Consider the following 23,284-nt stretch of genomic DNA (forward strand, 5'->3'; position numbering starts at 1 on the left):
ATGGCAGATTTTCAACTGTCCATGTAACATTATCCTCCAAAGCCTATATTTCTTTTCTCATAGCCGCTCTCTACCGTTCATCTTTAACTGCTTCTGCATAAGAGCTTGGTTCATGTCCTGTAGTAATGGCTGCCAAAAAACATCGGTGTTGTGCAGAGAATTTATCATAACCCACATAATGTGCTATAGAGTAAGGCGTACCTGAGGAATCAGATTGGGAAGGTGAGCATACCGAGGGGCTTGTTTTGATGGCGTTTGTCATATAATCCTTCAAACGAACACTAGGTTGCTTGGCCCTTTGTCCCCTACCTAGTTGCTCTTCAACAACTTCACCTCTATCCACTCCCTCACTGTTTTCATGGATCAATTCTTTCGTTTCAGGATTCACCTCACTTTCTCTACCTACACTTTCATCGTGCTCCTTTCCCAAGTTGTTCTCTAAACCATCAACTTCATCACCTAACTCCTCAACTCCATTTTTAATGAGTTCATCACCCATTGTTTTCTCATTTGCATATGGAAATTCTGTTTCAGCGAATACCATGTCTCTTGATACAAAGTATTCTTTACTTTCTAAATCATACAATACTACATCCCTTCTTTTCAAATGGATACCCAACAAAAACACACCTACGACTTCTACTATCAAATTTATCTTTATCCCGATTCAGATTATGCGCATAGCACAAACAACCAAAAACTCGAACGTGTTTGTAAGAAGGTACTTTCCCAAAGAGCATCTCATATGGGGTTTTACCATTTAATAATATAGATGGAGTCCTATTAATCAAATACCCGGCTGCAAGTACACATTCTCCCCAAAATTCTATGGGTAAATTTGCTTGGAAACGCAAGGCTCTTGCCACATTAAGAATATGGCGATGTTTTCTTTCCACTCAACCATTTTGTTGAGGTGTTCCTACACAAGAAGTCTGATGCAACATCCCTTGTTCATCAAAATATTCTTTCAAGCACATAAATTCAATTCCGTTATCACTTCTGACAATTTTCACATTTTTTTCAAATTGGCGTTTAACCATCACAACAAATTTCTTAAGAACACAAGCTACTTCTTGTTTTCCATTCAGCAAATATATCCAAATAGCACGAGAGTAATCATCAACAATTGTTAAGAAGTAATTGCTCCACAAGAAGTTGGGACTCTATAAGGTCCCCACAAATCACAATGTATCAATTCAAAACAACCATAAGCTTTATTGTCACTAGAAAAGAAAATCTCTCTTGTTTGCTTTACTCTAAAACAAACTTCACAAGTTTTATTAGTTTTCCTAACTATGCTACCAGCTTCTGGAATTAACTCTACGACCTTATAAGAAGGATGACCCATTCTCTTATGCCAAAGCTCAAAAGACCCCACATCAGTTACCTTGCAAGCATGTACCGATGTCACTCCCTTGAGAAAGTACAGCCCCTCGCGTTGCTCACCTGCTCCAATCAGGTTCCTCGAATTTAGGTCCTGTATAGCACAAATTTTGTTAGTGAGTTGAATAACCAAATTTGAATCATTAAGTAGTTGTGATACAGAGATCAGATTGCAATTCAAATTTGGCACATAAAGGACTCGTTGCAATTTCAAGTCTCCTCTAAGCAACATAGTTCCTTCTTTCACCGCCAAGGTCTTTTCTCCATTAGGTAACCCGACTGAGCATGGCACAATATCACGCAATTCACTAAAAAATGCCAATGTTCCTTTCATATGATGGAAAGCTCCTGTGTCAATAATCCAAGGAAATATCCTCTGCGTACCTGTCAGCCTCTCATTGCCACCATTCTGACAAGAATTCAACATGCCCAGCAAAGCAGCCCACTGCTCTTCATTTAATCTACTAAGACCCTTTCGATCTGAATCTGTCACAATTCCATGCCCACCATTAACTCCAGTTGCTTGTGTGGCGTTAGCACGAGCAACTCCTCCCTTGCTATGTCCTGCTCCATTGCCATGCTTTTGACCACCTCCTCGTCCAGCAGAAGTTCCACGTGGTCTATTACCCCACCATTTTGGATAACCTATCAGCTGGAAACAACTTTCAGCATCATGTCCCTCTCGGTTGCAATTAGAACAAATTGAGGATTTGTCTTTATCCCCCCCTGAATTTCGACTTCCTGCTCGAATTGCAAAACTCATAGGATTGCCTCTTTCTTCCTTGGTTCGTGTCATAGTTCACACCTACTCTTGCTGAACAAGCATAGGCACGATTCAAATTGGGCAAGGGTTCAGTGCTCAAAATATTAGAGCGCACTGTTCCGTATCCTTCTTCATCCAAGCCCATCAAAAACTGATGAACTCTCTCTTCTTCACGCTTTCTTTCCAATTCAATGGTAAGATTGCATCTGCAGCCTGCACAGATACACACTGGTATCTGATCATAGTTGTTTATTTCATCCCATAACGTTTTGAGTCTTCCGAAATAGGACACGATCGGTTGACCTTCTTGCCTATAATTTGCCAGATCCGATCTCAGTTGCTGCATTCGTGGACCATTCCCAATCGAGAACCTCTGTTTAATATCCTCCCACAGATCCTTTACGTTCTCCATGTGAGAGATGGTCGAGCGAAGCGTTGGTTCAATGGTGTTAAACACCCAAGAAACCAGCATAGAGTTAACCGTCCACCAATCTTCGAGTTCCAGTGAGTCATCTACTGGTTGCTTAACAGATCCATCAATAAAACCATATTTCTTTTTGGCCTGCAATGCAGTCCGCATAGTTGGCACCCATTCTTCGTAATTCTTACCCTTCAACTAAAATTGGGTAATCAAGTTACCTGGGTTGTCATTCGAATTCAGTGTGTAAGAACTAGAAGTTTTCTTCCCTGATCCAGAACTCTCATTTTTCTTTTCATCAGCCATGGCTCTGATACCATGTAAAAGAACTAAGAAATTTTGGAATAAGAATTCTGATGTTTATTGCCCCAGAAATCAAAGATATATATAAAAAATTACAGCTAACAAATAGGTTCTTAATCAAGCTAAACTACCAAAATTGTATCAGAATCATACAACAAAAGGTAAGAACAGATATGCACACAAAAATTCCTAAACAAATACCCTAAATAAATGCAAAATAAGTGGCAGCTAACAGTTGCCTTTCCAATAATGGAAATTGTTGAAAATTAATAATAAATTTGCAAAACTGGTATTTGAAACATTTCTGTAACCAGCCCACCAATGACATCACAAGCGAAAATCGTTCATGTTTCACAGCTTAAATTTTGTAAATAATTTGCGGAGAAAACCTTTTTCACCAATTAATGGAGAAACAAGAAAGAGAGGAAGAAAGAATGCTTCAATCACCTTGAAAGGCACCCACTTTGACCTAGCAATTTGGACCCACTGTGCACACACATCCATCAATTCATTAGTGCCATACATGAACACACTCTGCCCAATTTTTCCTTCAATTTTCTATGCATTTGAGCCCCCTCATTTTATCTCTCACTCAAACATAATGGGTTCGATATTCCCACAACGGTACATCTCATTTCTATAAAAAATTTATATAAGAATATGGGTCGTGCGGCCAACATGTATCTCAGAGCTTATTGCTATGCAACAATTTGGTATATGTAGCAAGTTGGAAATATAAATGTAGTAAGTATGCCATATCCTAGATCCATTTTGATCATATTTTCAAGCATCTCATGATCTCACTTTTAGTTATATAACAATTTATATATATATATATATATATATTTGTTTTCACAATTATGTTTGTATAAAACATAACTAGCTAAACGCGAATACAATTAAGAGAGTGTTTGACTTAACTTATGAAAATTAACTTATAAACTAAACTTACAAGTATTTAAAATTTTAAACAGTTATATATTTGGTTAAAGTGCTTATAATTGGCTGATAATTAGTTAATATGTTTGATAAAAAATAATTTATAAATACATTTATTAGTAAAATGACTAAAAAAATATTAAATGAGATTTATGATGAAATTTTAAAAATTAAATAAGAATAATAGAGTAAGATATTTGCTCAAATTAGCTTATAAGCACAGGGCTTATAAGTATCAAAATAAAAAATTGAGTCTCTCAGCTTATTTTTTTTTTTAACTTATAAGTTTAAAAATTGTTATAAACAAACATGTCAATATATTTTTTGAGCTTATAAACTAAAACAAATACTCTTTACATGTGATGTTAAAATGATTTATCCTTCTCATTGAATCTCTTTATTTCAAAGCAATTGCTATCTAGATATGTCCCGCAAGACAATCATTCATGATCATTGCTAACAATCCAAAATAGTTAACGCTAAATTGAAACTCTAAGAAGCAGTTAAAAGTCACAAGGATACCAAATTAAGATCACAAGATGACCCATAATTAGTATTAATTATATTCTCATTGAAAAAAAATGGGAAGATAAAGAATACAATCAAATGCAATGATTGTCCAGAGAATGACATTATACTAATTCCCTTTACAAATCTTAATCCTTCTGTGAACCTCCTTATCCAATTCTTCTATGCCTCCTACTTTGCCTTCTACTTCCTACACCAATACATAACATACATAGCTCAATTAACGAGCCTTTTCTTTCATCAATTTGTGCATCAACCATGAACAACCTAGAAAAAATTAAAGGTCATAAATATGATATTACCTTTGGTCCCAAAAACAATCCATAAGGAACCCCATTAAATTTATCCTAGTGATGAATCTGTAAAAAAAATAATAATAATAAATAAATAATTAGCTTTAATGATATTAAAGTTTAAAAATGCTACACAGCTCAAATTGAGTTAGCTCCAAATGGCATATTGGTAATTAAATTGAAATCTATTACCATTTTACCCTTTTAAAATATAAGCCATTTTGGGTGACTTATGAGCCATTTAGCTCATTCATAAGCTACTTGACTATGAACTCTCTTTATTCAATATCTACTCACCAAACAACATTTTTCAATGTCAAATTAAGATATTAGCAGCTGTTGGAACTCTAAAAATTGAAAGCTTCCATGAATTCACTTTATGACTATAACCTACTTCATGGCTTATGGAGATGAATAACCTTCATTCTTCCATTCATCAAACTCTCATATCCTGTTGTACTCTCAAAACGTGAGGTTCACAAGCAATAAAAGAAAAGAAAAATTTTATGTTGTCTTCCATGGTCTTCAACCTGGGATTTACACCTCATGGCAAGAATGCGCCCCACTTGTTATTGGTGTAAGCAGGAGCTTGTACAAATCATATGACACAATGGAGGAGGCCTTGCATGCATTCAATCATGCTAACAATTTGCCTATGAATTCAGATCGTGGTGGAGATGGAATGTCTCTTGTTGCTTCATCTGGAATCTCAACAACTTTTGGCAATGAAGAGCTATGTCAACATTATCTTTCTACAATCAATATGGAGTCAAAGAAATCCTTAACATTTGGAAAGGAAGACCCACGTGAAGAATCTCCTTCAGTAAGTAATTTGCAGTCAAGAAATATAGAGTCCAAAAATTTGGATTATAGCATTTTTTTCTATGGATTTGTTACTGGGATCATTTTGGGGGTTTTATTCGGATGTTACTTGATGTAGTTTATAGTGACTGGAAAAAATTGAAGTGATTACCCTTTTGATGTGTTATCTTAAAGCCTAATGTATATATTAGTAGATTTAAATTATGAAGTTGTTTTGATGGATTAAAATATTTGTTATGATAATTTTCTCATTTTCTAGAAATATTTGATTGTGGTATGAGTTCCTTAAATTTAAAATATCTGCAAAAATTTTACAGATTGTGTTTATTTTTTTACAATCAAAATGATTTGAATTACAATGCCAAAGAAGCATAAGAGATTATAAGACAATTCAAAATTGCTTGCATTAAATGAAGCAAGTTACAAGGTAAACAATTATAGAAAAAAATATGATAGCCACATTTATTGCAACTGAATTAGCTTTCCTATTTACTGAGGAGAAAGTAATATGAGAAAAGTCTAGCATGTGGTTCTTGAGTGTGTGAATAGGAGCGTTGATTTCCCATGAAATAGCTGCAAGAGGATCATGGAGTGCTAAAACAAAATTGCCAAATATGTTTGAAGGATGGCCTTACTAAAGGATGGCCTTACTAACCCTTCTTGCCGAATCATGGAGGGCTATAGCTTTTAGATTTTAAAGTCTTAGTTTTATATTTACATATAACATTTAGAGTTTCAAATCTTTATCTTTATAAAACATAATCATTTTTCATGTTTGAGTAAAATAAGACATTATTTAACACAACATGGAATATACCTCTTCATTAAAAAAAGGTGAACACAAAAACAACACAAATGAAACGTGATAATAGAAAAACATGACAAGGAAATAAGATAAGCAAGATAACAAGCTAATTTTTGAAGCATAACCATAGATAACAAAACATATCCACGAAACATAGAATCAAAAAACACATCCTTTCCATAGCTTCACACAAGACACCAACTTGACACATTCTTCATTTAGCATGAGGTAATGACTCAGCACTGGGTAATGATTGAGCAGATGTTGAAGTATCAGAGATGACAATAACATTGTTGTCATAGTTTGTTGCATTTCCATTTGTTTGAGGCAACTGAAGGAAGATATCATAAGACTTCAAGAGTGGTAGCTCATCCAATAAGGTGGCAGTGATGTATTCCTTACCCAGATCAAGAACCAATCTTTTCAGTAGTTGATTCATTTCAATTTTCAACTCTTCCAATTGTTGCTTAGTGCTATTGTACATTGTTTCCAGCGTTGTCGGAGATGCAGGCAAGTTATTGGACCTCCTAATCCTTCTCTGTGGTGTTGTATCCATGGGAAAGAATTAAGCTAATAAATGTAATTAGATTGATACCACTAAACTCAGTTAATCTCCAGACTTTTACATTGGAAATGAATGTTTCATTGTTTAACGTGAGATTTAATAAGACATGTTGGTGGCTGGAGTAAAGTAGCTCTCATATAGGGTTCTTAGCTTAGTTTATTCTGCATGCATGCTAGACATGCAATGGACATTCATTGTGGTGGATATACTGATTCTATTTTAATGAGTATGCTTATGAGAAACAGATCATGAAAAAGATGTTTTGTTGATTGTGTTGGCTTATTCATTCTATGGTTATGAGATTGTTTTATCTATTTTTTGTCAAGTGTCCTTAGGTAATTTGTCATCCACTTGTTTTCTTTTCTCATCCTGTCAGCGTGTTGGTGGGTACTTGCTTCTTTTAATTTGGTCGAGTCTCTGTTATTGTTGGTTGCATTTGGTGTGCTCTATTGGGTTGTTTTAAAATTATGGTGGTTTAGCTAGTTATGGTTGTTGTTTTATGTGCCTTTTATGCTAAGCTTTAGTTCAGTATTCTTCTACAATCTTTGCTACATGAGATATTTAACACTACTTTCAAATTAGATAATGAAATGCTTATAAAATGCCTAATAAGCAGATGGTGCTCTTAGTGCTTTATAGCAAACAAGTAGAAAAATTATAGTTTTTCAATTATTATGCTTTACTAACATAAGCAATGGATTATATGGTTATAAAAGAAAAGGAAGAACATTAGAAGCAACAACAATAGTTATTTATAATGTTTAATATTGACATTAAAAAACAAAGGAAAATAGAGCATATTGTCTTACGAAAGATAGTTTAGAAACCCACCATATCCAACTAAAATAACGCTATTGCCTCTTAGCCAAACAAAGAAAACACACAAGGCGAAAATAAAATAGTTTAAACACACTTGAAGGTACTACCCAAATCTTGTAATTACAATATTGAAAACAACCCTATCATCATTAGCAGCCACATCCAACATGAAGTCCACCTCATCATCTTTTGCCAATTGGTTTTCGTGCACAAACACATTCCAACCATTTTCAATTCTAGCCTTTTTGAAGACTCCATCTTTACTAAATCGAGTGACATAATGAACTATCCATTTTTTACCACCAGTTTCATGTATGTCAACCAACATGCCATCCAAGCCAAGGAATTCCTTTGCAAATTGTATTGGAATATTCTAGTAAATAACACAAACAAAAAATATGAGTGATGTAGTATTTTCAAAATAGATAATGTTGTAAATATGGAATGCGAAAATAATAAATAGAAGTTTTTGGGAATTTCCTCTGGGATTTAACATGTACTTTTGGTATATGATCAAAACCAGTAAATAGAACAATGATAATATTTCAAAGTCACCCAGTAGCAAAGTTTGGTTTCTTTTTTTTTAATTATCAACAAAGAGAAAAAATTATTTTAAACAAATGTGTAGCAGAAAGCAAAAGGAAACACTAGGTTTTAAAAAATAGAGTTTTGCAGCAAAAGAAAGTATGTCTATTTGTTCCAGTCAATAACACAAAATAGAAGACTTACAAAAGCAAAATAAATATACTACTTTATACTTCCAATCATAGGTGTTCATCACAGACACAAAGTTGGGCTGAATTGTAAGTGATTCAGAATCAGAATCATTGTTTAGGTTCTCTACAAAAGACATGAAATTTAGTTTAAAAAAATACACAGATAATGCGAACAAAGGAATTTTTGCTCCCTAGTTTCCATTGAAAAAAATCATAGATAATGCGAAAAAGAACTACCTGTTACATCATCATCATCTGAAGAAATTTGCAAGACCTCTCGAATTGGTGGATTTCCATAGTCAATCTCGGCTCCTGATTTATCGAACATCAAAATCTCAAGCACTGATTCACTAATGGCCTTAAATACGATGCAGAATTTCTCTTTCAGTTTGTAGTGTTTAATTAGTTCAGCAACACCATCTTGAAGATAAAACTTTCTATCGCCATTATCTACTCCAACTGTAACCTGCCATAAGTGACCTTTCAAACCCTTAATAGATAGGGTTACCATGTCAAATTTAAATACATCAAGCATTTCAATCACATGATTTGGGATCTTCTATAAGAGGGACAAAAAATAGATGACAATCAGACAAAGGGAGATTACGTTTGTAAAAGAAAATTACGTAAAAGATAATTTGAGAAAAAAAAGATGAAGATGCCTTACAATCCTCTTGGTATTGCCTTCAACAATAAAATAGAACCCATATTTTGTTGCCATGGCGTTATCTGCTCTGTTGGAATTGAGAAACCGTAGAATGATAATAGGGAGAGAGTAGAGATAAGAGATGTGTTATGGTGGTTCTATCTCCAAAAGCAAGGGAATTACGTTATTCAATGGGATTCAATGGTCATTCAACCGTCCCATTTAATCTCATTAATATCTTTAATTTAATGCTATGGGAAACATGCAAATATAGAGATATTGTATACTATAAGTTATGACATATAATATGTTTGTTATAAGATAAGAGAAATTGATTTTTAATGATAAGTTATATTTATTTTTTTTTAACTTGAAATATGATATAAATTTGATATATATTAATTTAAGTGAAGTAAATAGCATTTCAAAAATGAAATTAAATATTATAACAATAAATATTGATATTAAAGTAATTATCATATTAAAATCAGTTTGAAATTTGATAGTAGTAGTGGAGTGATGATGATGGCGGTGCTGGATTAGTGTAGGTAGGGTGACGGTCAAACTAGTTATATTTATATTTTTTTAGTATATAAAATATTGAAATATGATATAAATTTCAATATAAAAATTTTATATATATATATCAATTGAAGAATATATATTAAATTATTTAATAGTGGTGTTGGAGTGGTGGTGGTAGTGTGATAGTGGTGGCAACAGAGGTGGTGGTGGTGATAGGGTGGTGGTGGTGGTGGTGGTGGTGGAGTGGTGGTAGTGGTGGAGTGATAGATGTGGTGATGGTGGTGGTGTGATAGTGGTGGTGGTAGTGGTGGTGGAGTGATTGTGGTAGTGGTGGTGGTGGTGGTGGTGGTGGTGGAGTGATAGTGGTGGTGGTGGTGGTGGTGGAGTGATAGTGGTGGTAGTAGTGGTGGTGGTGGAGTGATAGTGGTGGTAGTAGTGGTGTTGGAGTGATAATAGTGGTGGTGGAGTGATAGTGGTGGTAATAGTGGTGGTGGTGGTGGTGGTGGTCGAGTGATAATAGTGGTAGTGGTGGTGGTGATGGAGATGGAGTGGTGGTGGTGGAGTGATAGTGGTGACAATGGTGGTGGTGGTGGTGATAGGGTGGTGGTGGTAGTGATGGAGTGGTGGTGGTGGTGGTGGAGTGATAGTAGTCATGGTGGTGGTGATGGTAGAGTGATAGTGATGGTGGTGGTGGTGGTGGTGATAGAGTGATGGTGGCGGTGGTGGAGTCATAGTGGTGGTGGTGGTGATGGAGGAGAAATAGTGGTGGTGGTGGCGGTGGTGGAGTGATAGTGGTGGTGGTGGTGGTGGTAAAGTGATGGTGATAGTGGTGGCAGCGGTAAAGTGATGGTGGTAGTGGTGGTGGTGGTGGTGGAGTGATAGTGGTGGTGGTGGCGGTAGCGGTGGTGGAGTGGTAGTGGTGGTGGTGGCAGTGGTGGAGTAATAGTGGTAATGGTGGCGGTGGTGGAGTGGTGGTGGGGGTGAGTGGTGGTGGCGGTGGAGTGATAGTTGTGGTAGTGATGGAGTGATAATGGTAGCGATGGTGTTGATGGTGATGGAGCAGTGATGTGGTGGCATTGGCGGCAATGGTGATTTGCCAAGTTTGTATTTACATAATAAAAAAATATCAAATTTGCAAAATTAATAATATATAGTAATAAATAATTTTTAAAATTAAAAAATATTAAATAATTTCAACCACCACCACTCCACCACTTCCACTATCACTCCATTACCACCACCGCCACCACCACCACCACTACCCCCACCACTCCACCACCACCATCACCTTATAACCACCACCTCCACCAACACCCTATCACCACCCCCACTGCTCCATCGCCACCACCACTCTACCACCACCACAGCCACCACTATCACACCACCACCACCACCACCACCACTCCAACATCACCACTCCACCACCACCACCCTTACCACCACCACCACCATTACACCACTGCTATCAATTTTAAAATCAAATTTAATATGTTATTTACTTTAATATCATGACTTATTATTGTGAAAATTAATATCAATTTTAATATTCTATTTATTTTACTTAAATTTATATTTCAATTTTATATAATATAACTTTACTTAAAATAGTATAACATATCATATTATATAACTTATAGCATATAACTCCAACACTACCACCACCACCACCACCACCACTGCCACCACCACCACCACCACCACCATTACTATACTTTAATATATAGATTTATTATTATAAAAATTAAAAATTTAATATGCTAATTACTTTACTTAACTTTAAATTTCAAATTTATATAAAAGTAATTTTTTTTACAAACATAATATTATCATTTAATTAAAAAATGACATAAAAAATGCATAATTGGGCGGAGCATTCGAATTTATGTGTATTGGTTTGATCTGAATTGAACACAGTTTTTTTTTAGAAACCAAACTGACCCATATTGATTCAAAAAAAAATTGCCTTTACAGCCAACATTTAGTTAGTATGGAGCCATGCATATTTAATACAAAGGGGTTATTAATTCCATTACATATTTCCAATGGCAATGTTGGATATATCTCTTTGAACAATAAAGATCTTTAAGCCGTCAAAAGTAATTGCCATCTCCAATTTTCAATGGCATGCTCATCCCTTTTCTATGCTCATCATTCAAGTATCACCCTAAAACATGTCTACCACCCTAAAACACATCTGATTCACATATCTATCTATAGTTGTTAGATGACAAACGAGTATCATACCCTCCTCTCTGAAATCTTTATCTTATCAACCAAAGCAATAATGTCAGATACATTTGAGGTTCATATAACTGAGGATGTAATCAAATTCCAATCCATGGTAAGTGAAACCTTCATCTATCATCTGTTATGTATAATTCACTTATGTCTTTCAAATCTAAGTTCTTTTGTGTTTGTGTTCTTCCAAGTTAATCCCATCAAGGTTTTTAATGTAACACCCCTCACTCGTCTATAGTGTAGCCGAGCAAGGTGTGCTACATTCGATGCCGGAGCACCCTATTCTATCTTATCGTGTACAATAGTAATTTAATTATATTATCTTACGTATAGGAAATTTTTTTTTATCCCATTTCATTTTTTAATGGAGACTCGGGTAAAGTATCTTCTATTCTTAATTAGCGCATGGCAGGTTTTACTGTTACCTGTTAAAACAATTTATATCCATTTCATATATTCATTCATCACATCATGTCTCATTTGCTCATATAAAATTTTTAAGAAAATAGAATAACTCATTTCATTCATATAAAGTCAACTACAATATTTACAATTTATATACAATCCAAAAATGATTTACATCATTTAATTACATACAATACCAAAATGCAAAATCTAGCTATACAGGAGCCCTTCCAAAATGACTGATGAGGTGACAGTCTACACTGTAGCAGATCTGCTCAAGTCCTGTCTAAGCTCTACTGCTGCTACTGTGGGTCTCCTGTACCTACGCGATGGAAAAATCAATACGCTAAGCATAACGCTTAGTGGTGCATATATAAAGAAAAATAACTAAACAATTTAAAATAATTTTTTTAAGTATAACCTTATAAGGTAACATACAATTATATGAATTTACAATCCTTTTTTTTTCATGCTTATCAAACTTTGAAAGCAATTAAATTAATCGGGATCTTTTTATTCATGTAATTTATATTCGGTCTTATATAATTTATATTAATGGTTCTCTCATGTACTTGTTTGAATTTAAAATTTTATTTCTCATAACTATGCCCAAGTAACCTATGACAGATGATAAAGACTAGATACTCAGGAGTATACTAGTTAGACATCCATATGTCTACCCAGTATACAACGGTCATGTCAGGCATAAAGTCAGTGGGCAAGCATAAGCCAGAAATAATGAAAATTGGCACTATGGTCATCGGGCAGGCATAAAACCAGTAGAACAATCATCTTAGACATATGTTGTATGTCAATGATTATCCCTGTGGGCAGTACTGCAATATGTAGTCCCTAATTGATATACCAATTGATCCAAGTTATATAAATGAGTTTAGGTGTACTTTGGGCAGAATAATATTATTAAGTATTTATAATTTCATTAATTCATGTTATTTTTATGTTTAACAATTTATTCTAATTCATTCATCTCATATACTGAGTTATTTTATGGACCTTTCTCAAGGTCCAGATTTAGTGTCTTCAATTCATCTAACCAATTGGCTAAGATGTGGCCACTGTTTGGCTATACTTCCTTCATGGAAGTTGTCCCTCTATGTCTTGTATTTGTTTTTCTTTTTGAATCATGTCATTTAAAGTTTTAGAACTCAAGTTATGGTCAAATAACCATAACTGGTTCACTGTCTCTTTCTGGGTCTAGAATTAGGCAGATTCTGGAGTCTGTCTTGGTCTAATTAATTGGATCTGTTACAGTCATTGTTAGACCTAATGTTCTTCATAAAAGTTATTACACTATATCTTATGGTCACTCAAAAATTTTAATTACAATTTTCCAAATTTTGTAGAATTAGTTATAGCTAAATCACTAGCCTGGACTCAGGTACCCTGTGTCCTCAGGGTCCAGGTTTAGGTCAGTAACTTTGACCTCAATTTTAGGATTCTTATGTTCATATTTTGAAGACCATGTCTAAAATAAAGTTGGAGCCTTATTTCTTAGGGTTCCAGATCAGTATGGCTTATCCTAATTGGAGTTTTCTAGTGGTAGATATGACTAAATAAGTGTTCTGGGGTCAAATGGTCACTTAGGTAATTTCCAGAATTCATATACTGACTTAACCTAGTAAATTGACCTAGTTTTCTTGATTTCTGGGTTTTGGTCAAATCATCATTATTGTAGATATATGTCTTATAGAAATTTTTCCACTAGTTTCAATGGATTTGGGTTTTTATAGACCAAGTTATGGCTATTTTGCCAAAACTGGTCGGGTAGGCTTATGTCCAGAAAATTCTGGGCAGAATAGATTCTGGTCAGTTTGGTAACCTCAATTGAGCTAGCAAATTCATTTGGTTAGAGGCATTTTTGGGCTTGGTGTTCTCAATGAGAGTTGTAGTCCTATGTCTAAGATTTTCAATGCCACAAAAATCAGGTCATTTGGACCTATCTAGAGAAAGTTATGGCCAAATGAACATGTACTGTTCATTTGGTCATTTTTCTGGATTCAGGATTTGGTAAGCTGGATTGGACCAGCAAATTGGTCAACTTATGGACAGAATTTGAGCAGGGTTTCTCCATGAAAAATGGGGTATTTTGGGTCTAGTTTCACCTTCAGTTATAGCTCAAAGAAGACACTGGACTCATAGGTCCGAATTTCCTGCAAAGAACATGCACTCCCTATATTCATTCCTCCTTACTCCCAAACTACAATTTGTCTCTCATAGCACTTCAATTAAACAACAATCAGTCTCAATTTGATCAATTTCAAGCACATAACATAAAAGCCCTAATAGTTAGGTCAAACCCTAACTCAATTGTCCAACTTATGCAACACACTTCATTTAACTTCTAATACACTTAATATCATTAATCATCATCACTAAACAAAGTAAAGTAAATCAAAATAATCAAGATCTTATAGTCAGTAAGGCTGCCGAAAATTTAAATTCCCACATACTCAAAATTTTCTTTTAATTTTATAAAAATTATACTTAATTTAACATGCTTCAACTAGTTAAGGAAGAAAGGAAGGATGTTTAGTGCACTAACTTTGATCAAGCAAATTCCAAACTCTCAAAACTTCAAATTTCCCACTTCTTTTTGGTACTAGTAAACTCTTCAAGGTGTGAGGATAAATTTTTGTGAAGGACAATTAGGGTTTTGGGGTGAAGAAATGAGAGATTTCAAGCTTTGAAAAGCTTGAAAATGGGAGAGCTTCTTTCCATGGAGGTTCGGCCACCTTAAAGAAAAAGAAGAAGATGGCTTTTTAATTGTTAATTTGTCTCTTTCAACTCTCTCTTATCTCTTTATATGTATTTGTTGAATTTTCATTGGTTAAACTTTTTAATTTTTTGTATTTATGACATCATAAATCTTATTTCTTTTCTTATTTCTTTCTTTTCTTTTCTTTTACTTTTTTCTACTATCATTCATCATTTTAATTTATTTTATGTATTTTTTTTTATTTATCTCATTTTAATTGACATTTAGGTCAAAATTCAACTCTATGGTTGAAATGACCAAAATGCCCTTTATTATACTTATCGAATTATAATTATCTGTACTAAATAATTAAATTTTCTTTAGTTTTTCTTGGCATTTTTATTGCCTTTTAAACGTCCTAAAGCCTTCAATTTAGTCATATTATTTATCTTACAGGGTTTTCCTATGGGTCTGGGGTGGAAAACTGTCTCTGTAGTCGCTTCTTGGCAAGGTCACCCATCGCTATGACCCCGGCTCGTTTAACTTCTTTGCAATTCATTTTTTTTTTTTATTTTTTCTTAATTTTTTTTGGTCTTTATTCAGTTAATTTATGCCTCCTCACTCTAGTTGAAGTGTAGTTCCAGACATTCTGACTGTCCAGACAGACATTAGTCGTCAGAACAGTAGAATGTTCAGACTACCTAAAGTGAAGGCGTTACATTTAAGAGAAAGAATGGACCAATTTCAAACGACATTTCATTTGCGCACACCATCAAATGAAACCTAGGAAGTGCTAGTCAAAGCAGGGCTAGGAGTATCTATAATTAACAATGGATTATCAGAATTCATGGATTGCCACAAAGTAGGACTGAACTAAAAATTGATCTTCACTTTCAATCCTCCATATGAATTTAAAGTGGTCATACTCAATTCTGGTGGTAGAGAGATTTATTACCCTAAGAGGATGAAAGAGCAAAACATAGGGCTAACCAATGTTTATCAAAATACAATGCATGCAAATCTAGGTACAGGTGAGAAATTTCAATTTTTTTCTTACCAAATTATATGCTATTCATAAGAATAAATTGTTACGCAATTGTTTAATTATTTGTACTGCCATGTAGATGTTCATGAGAATGAATTGTTACGCAATTGTTTAAATTATTTGTACTACTGTGTAGATCATTTGGTGTCACAGAACCGTGTCAATCCTTGTCAATGGTCATTTAAATTTGTTTGCAAGAATTACGATTGGAAATATAAAGTGGTATGTTTTACTATCATTTGTAGTACATTAATTTTCTGTATACACAATTTCAACTGGATTTTTTTTTACTACTTCTAATAGTGTCAACTTTATTTTGAAAGGCTATCCTTACACTGGAAGCTGTGCAATTTATTGGACGAGACAGAACCACAATCACTGTGTGGAAGCTGCCTAAACCTGGACGAAGATTAGATCATCCCATGCCATTTAAACTTGGGTATGTTTGTGCAGAGGAGACATCCAGACGTGGACAGAAGCCAAAACTGAGAGCAAGAATTGCAAAGGGATGGGTTCGGTTTGTTAGATTCTATGGACTAGAGAAAGGCGATGAGTGCACCTTCATCCAATCAATTATGGATAGATCAAGCTTCTCCATTTCTGTCATTTGCATGGGTCATCCTATTTAAATTGTTACTTCCTTCAACTTTTAATGGTTCATTAATGGATGTTATTTTAAACTTGCATTGATATCCACTGTCAATGGTTTTTTTTTTTGGGTTATTTTTGAGCACTTTAAACATGTTATTTTGTTAACAACAATGAAATATCCTTTTTAATTTTGTTGATATGCTAGCTTTCTATTAATGAAATATGATAGATTCAATTTTTAGGCTAATGAAGTATGATTGTTAAGGAAATGAACAGAGTATTTGAGACCATGGCTATAATTGTAATCAGAAATGTAATCTCAACCTAACAAGAAAAATGATCTTACATGAGTTATTATAAATTATATAATATGCTACGTCTTGCTTACATAAGAAGCAGAAGCAGAAGCAGACTAAAATTAGCTAACTAATTTTGATAAGCTATAACCGTAACTCTGGCTATTTCATAAGATAAGTTATAATAAAATTTTAAAAAATTGCTATTACATCAATGATACTATTCTAATTTCTTAACCAGTTCCATTGTAATGCTTAGTAGTGTAATGGGTTCCTTAATGCCTAATACTATGATGGCTTGGTATAGTTCGACTGACAATCGAATTAATTGCAGCATCAGTAATATTGCCTTGTGATTGGTTGCCCGGTGTTTGGCTATTATGCGGCCCAACCTTTACATGCAAAAGGACACAAGTTACATGAAATATCTAAAAAAAAAATTGAAATGCATAACATTAGTACTAATTTAAAAAAAAAAAAACCTGCTCAGCAATATTCAAGTTAATATTGTTTCTTGGTCAACCTCTACGCCTGCCCCTTCCACTGTTTCTATTTCTACCAGAATTCACTCATTGAGTGATCTCCCTTACTGATTTGTGCCTGTTTATTCATGGTCATCCAGCGAGTCACATGTGGATTAAGAATAACTCTTTCATTTTCTTCGTTTTCATCAACATTGTTAGTTTCAATAGTAGCTTATGCATTACTGGTAGGAGCAATCATTCCATCATTCCAGCTCAATAAACCTTGCTTCAATTCAGCCAACCGTTGTTTCACAAATCTGATCTTATTGTCATCGTAAGCCAAATCTGATGCTTCCTGAAATAACCTCTCCATCTCTCTGTATTTCTCAAACTCCTCTGTCATATGTGGGTAACCTCCACAAAAAAACTTTTTACCATGGACACGGTTAACATCTTTTCTCCATCGCCTAAATAAATATAGTTCGTTGATGAACTTTATGTCTTTGAGTGACATTAACCTCATGATATGGCAGCACAGTATTCCTTTTAATTCGAATTTCTTGCAATTGCAGCTAAAATATTGGCCATTTTCCCTATACTCTACATCATAAACAAACTCCTTATGATACCAGCTGTTGATTATGGATTTCTCCACAATTTTATGTCTCTTAATTCCTGGCTCAATATCTACTTCATGCCTTCCCTCTTTAGTTGGCTGAATGACATGGCAATACCACATTCGTTTAATCTCCTCTTGAACTAGCTTGAATATTGAATTAGTAAATGCCTTTTAAAACTATTGTTCCCATTCAAAAATAGATATGCAATTTACAACTGTGTTTTTTGATTTGAAATCAGCATAGAACTCCTTTTCAATCTTGTCACACATAGCAATCTCATACTGCTCCACAAATTGCTTTAGTGTGCTCATTGAGTTAACATACCCATCAAAATAGGCATGCATGCTCTCACTCCTATGAGTTGAAACCATTCCAGCCCAAAATGTGTGATTGAGATAAATTGGAACCCAATACTCCCTATCAACATATAGTTTGGAAAGCCGTTCATTTCTTTCCAACCCATGCTTCACGACAAACTCATTCCAATTTCTCTCAAACATCTCGATGGTTAAGCTATCATATATTATAGCTTTAAACTCAAGGCATGCACTGTCATAATCAATAACACCCCTAAACTTCTCAGGTACTTTGCATAATATATGCCACAAGCAAAATATGTGTCTAGTATTAGGCATTACCTCCCTAATGGCTTTCCTCATGCTCTCACATTGATCTGTAAGAATAGAATTAGGATGAACATCTCCCATTGCTTCAAGCCATGTCATGAACAACCACTTAAAAATGTTTACATCTTTATGTGAGATCAAGGCGCATCCTAATAAGATAGATTGCCCATGATGATTTACTCCAACAATGGTGGCAAATGGCAACTTGTATCAATTAACAAGGTAAGTAGTGTCAAAACTGACAACATCATTAAATTCCTCGCAAGCAGCTCAACTACGAGGATGAACCCATAGAACATTTGAAAGCCTGGAGTCATCATTAAGATCAAATAAATAGAAAAACTCAGGATCGTTTCATTGCATTCTCACAAACAACTTATGTATAGCCTCAGCATCACCATCACCAAGTTGTAGCCTCCTTTTTCGCTCAATGAAGTTTCGACAATCCTTTGACAAATAACTTAAATTTTCTGGTCCACCTGCTTGAACTTCAAGCAACCTAATGCTTTTTACGAGTCTTATGCCAGCTATATCGTTTGCCTCCAATCTCCTCTTCATATCCATATTCAGTGAACTGTGAGCAACCATCAATCTAGACATAGAAGGTTCCAATTCATGATTGTGACTTGAAATAACTTTTGAAATCTACCACATTCCATTTTCTCTTAGGATTGCATTAATCTTTGTAGGACAATTTATCCTCTTTGATGATTTCGCAGCAATTGCTTTCCTTCCTTTATCGCAACTAATTGTTTGATATTTATGAGATCCACCTCGTACATTAACTGCTGATCTTTTGAAAACACTAAAACCTTTCAATCTAGCATGTTCTTTATAGAAGTTGAACATAGTGCTGATACAAGGGAATAACATCCCTGTCAGAGGACCCTCTTCAATAGCATCAGTGTTTGCTACTGCTCCAATGCCTCCTTCGTTCATATCTTGATCACAAACTGATTCATCTTCCTCCACATCTTCAACGAACAAATTATCATCTTCACTAAAATCAAATATCTCATCAAAAAGTTGCCTACGACATGACCTTTCCTCATTTAACCCCGCCATCATAAAATTGAAAAAACAGAGAGAATGAATCAACTTTAAAAGGAAAAACAAAGAATGAAAACACTTTAAGGAAGGCAAAAATAGAGAATGAATTAGCCTTCTTCTCTACAATCTAATCTATTATGCTAGCTCATCACTGCTACATGTGTTAGTTCATATGTGCATGCATTAATGCAATAGACACGCTCCTCGAATCATCAGTTCTTAAATGATGTGCATGGCTGCAAGCAATAATAGCTTGTTGCATGCACACTTTCCTTTGCATGAGCCATGAAATGAGCTATCTCACCAACTCTAAGCTTTAAAGCCATTTTTAAGATGTTTCCTCTTTTTCTTTGAAGGGTATAACAATAAAATTAAATGCATTAGTACCATTTGAGCTAGTTCAAATTGAGCTATTTAGCAGTGCTCTAATAGTAAAATTAAATGCATTAGTACCATTTGAACATAGTGCTGATACAAGGGAATAACATCCCGGTCAGAGGACTCTCTTCAATAGCATTAGTGTTTGCTACTGCTCCAATGCCTCCTTCGTTCATATCTTGATCACAAACTTATTCATCTTCCTCCACATCTTCAACGAACAAACTATCATCTTCACTAAAATCAAATATCTCATCAAAAAGTTACCTACGGTATAGCCTTCCCTCATTTAACCCCGCCATCATAAAATTGAAAAAACAGAGAGAATGATCAACTTTAAAAGGAAAAATAAAAAATGAAAACACTTTAAGGAAGGCAAAAATAGAGAATGAATTAGCCTTCTTCTCTGCAATCTAATATATTATGCTAGCTTATTACTACTACATGTGTTAGTTCATATGTGCATGTATTAATGCAATAGACACGCTCCTCGAATCATTAGTTCTTGAATGATGTGCATGGCTGCAAGCAATAATAGCTTGTTGCATGCACGTTTTTCTTTGCATGAGCCATTAAATGAGCTACCTCACTAACTCTAAGTTTTGAAGTCATTTTTAAGCTGTTTACTCTTTTTCTTTAAAGGATATAACAGTAAAATTAAATGTATTAATACCATTTAAGATAGCTCAAATTGAGCTATTTAGCAGTGTTCATTAAAGTTATCTTTTTATAATTATAAACGTAAAGATAGAAATTTGACCAGATGAGCAACTCTTTGCAAGTACGCAACACCAGCAATCGGCCCTACCGGGAATCGACGATGGACAAGGCCATCATGCACAAACATGCAAGCCATTCCGAATACAGTATTTCCAAGCCCCTGCCTGGAAATAAATTAGATCTCCTGCATTGGAAATCTAAGCAAGGGAAACGTAAGACAAAGAAGAAAACTCACAGCGCCAAAACAGAGACCAGGAATTAAGCCGTTGTCGAAAAACCCATAAGACAACAGAGCAATTGCTGGAACTGCATTTATTATTGCAAATACGTCGTTGAGCTCAAATGGACCTTCCCTTGCTCTATGGTGAGACTGCCATTGCCAAATACATTTTTTATTACTTTATAATAATAATAATAATAATAATAATAATAATAATAATAATAATACAATCAGGTTTTTAACATTATTACTCAATTTCTGTAAATAACACAACAAAACAAACCTCGTGCATATGCCATAATGAAGCATGTCATAATGCTTTATGAGCCCATCGTGCCCAAAACTCCATACCCACTGAAATTTAAGTCCACCCTCCATAGATTAATAAAATTTTATAAAAATTTAATTTAATTAATTATTTTTATTAATTTTATATTTAAAATGAAAGAATTCAATTATTTATAATTTATTATTATGTGCAAGATTTAAAAAAGTAACTTACGGCTGCTCCTATGGACAGAGCAAAGGTACCGAGCATTTCCAATGCAGGAAACTCTCTACCCTATAAATGGAAGTAATGGAAATGCATTTATTAATATATAAATAAAAGCTAAATCAATGAAATTATTATAATTAAATAATTCATAGTGGTAATTAAGCACCTCCATTTGGCTTGAGAATCTGTAATAAGCAGCCACGGCAGCCATTGAAGTGATACCAACGCTTGACATAATTGCAACAGCAAGATAAGTACATCTCTCCGATTTCTTTTTTGCTCGTTTCTCTTCTACAGAAATCGAGGGAGGTTTCTTCACATCAACAAAGGTTTCTACGTTCTTGTCTTTTTCATCCTCCTCTGCTTTATATTCTGACGAAGCTCTGTTTTTTCCTCAAAACAAAACGCTTTTTTTGGATGATACTTGGTATTGATATGGAGTTACTGGACTTTGGAGTGGAGAGATTATTAGGTGCACCCGACGTATAAGTATCCTCTCTCTCTATAAACATGGGTTTCACCCTTTTATAAGTAAAGGAAAAATTATTTTATTAAAGGAATATAATTTTTTAGTACTTTCAGTGTATTCAATAATTAGCCTTTGGAGCAAAGAGAAAACTTTGGCGGAAATGGTTCTTTAGAGAACTTGAAGCAGCAGATACCGTAATTGTCACAACCCTTAATATAAACAAAGCCTCTTAAGAAAGGTAATTTTACCTAGGTGAAGTCATAATTTATTATTATTATTTTTTATATAATGGATTCAATTTAGCTAAAAATTGAAATCAGATTAGAATTAAACTATTTTCTATTTCCTTTTAATTTGAGTGAAATCTATTGATTTAATTCCATTGAGGATGAAATAAACTTTTTTTTGTAAAAAAAAAAATTTGAACGCTTGAATTTATGAAAACCAAACGAATCGAAAACTAAATCAAATATATTTTTGGATCAAAATCGAGAAGAACAATGCGGTTTGGATTTAGTTCCCCACTTCCAGGAAGCAAAACCACAACCAGACGGATGACCACTCATAACTTTGCCTCTTTGTCAACAAAATTTTAATAGGGTGATTTTGCATATAGATTATGAAATAGAGATATCAAATGTATAATTAATAATTTTTAGTGGCCATCATTTTCAATGCGGTGAGATTTCCAGTATAAATCGTAATTAAAATTAAATAAAAAGATGACATATGGTGTAATTTTGAGAATATTTTTAATATAACTAAAAACAATGAAATAATTCTCAATATATATATAATCTTATCATTTGACTCTTATGTGGGATTTATTATTATTAGATCAATATGGGTGTTTTACAAATATGTCTCTGAAATTTGTGAAAATTCACAAGTTCATTCCTATCGTTTAGTGGTATACACTTTCTTAAGGTTGCATGCATGGAAGAGACAATGCAAAGACCTTCCAAATGAATTAGGGACATAATTAAAGACCCGTTAGTTAATAGAACGAACTCAAGGGATTTTCGACCACAACACGTGCAAGCAAAGTTTGTTGTTAGAACATGTGGCCATCAAGCAACAAACGTGTAAACTTTCTTATTTAGGCTTTGATTAAAAACACTTTCTTGTTTAGGCGAGCCCAAATCGACAAGAACTCGATGCAGTACAACTAATTACTATTTTCTGCGGTACTATGCCGGCAATTGGCGTCAGAAGTCACAAGATATGTTGTGGCACAGCAGCAGAGCCGCTAAGCTATATTACAAGGTAAGGTAAGATATTTCGGTTTCAATGGAATCCTCAGCTTAATGGGTGGTGATGCATTTAAGGTCAAAAATAACCCAGTTCATCTATTATGGGCTTGTGTGCTCAATATTGAATGACTTAATAGTGATCGAGTTCAGCATTACGAGCCAATCATCTCTA

The 23,284-nt window shown here is 34.3% G+C and overlaps 1 protein-coding gene and 1 pseudogene across 1 annotated transcript; both read right to left on the reverse strand.

Annotated features, from left to right (window-relative positions):
• Positions 1 to 2,099: 2,099 nt before the first annotated feature.
• On the reverse strand, positions 2,100 to 2,726 carry LOC131182873 (uncharacterized). The gene has a single exon (XM_058152221.1). It carries the CDS (start codon positions 2,724 to 2,726, stop codon positions 2,100 to 2,102), a length of 627 nt encoding a protein of 208 aa, XP_058008204.1.
• A 1,717-nt stretch (positions 2,727 to 4,443) lies between these two features.
• On the reverse strand, positions 4,444 to 23,279 carry LOC110658440 (beta-carotene hydroxylase 2, chloroplastic-like; annotated as a pseudogene).
• Between the last annotated feature and the right edge of the window lie 5 nt (positions 23,280 to 23,284).

This window comes from Hevea brasiliensis, chromosome 9, assembly GCF_030052815.1.
Source record: "Hevea brasiliensis isolate MT/VB/25A 57/8 chromosome 9, ASM3005281v1, whole genome shotgun sequence".
Taxonomy (NCBI): Eukaryota; Viridiplantae; Streptophyta; class Magnoliopsida; order Malpighiales; family Euphorbiaceae; genus Hevea; species Hevea brasiliensis.

Coding starts and splice junctions, on each gene's coding strand:
- LOC131182873 (XM_058152221.1), bottom strand. CDS start 2,726: ATGCGGACTGCATTGCAGGCCAAAAAGAAATATGGTTTTATTGATGGA.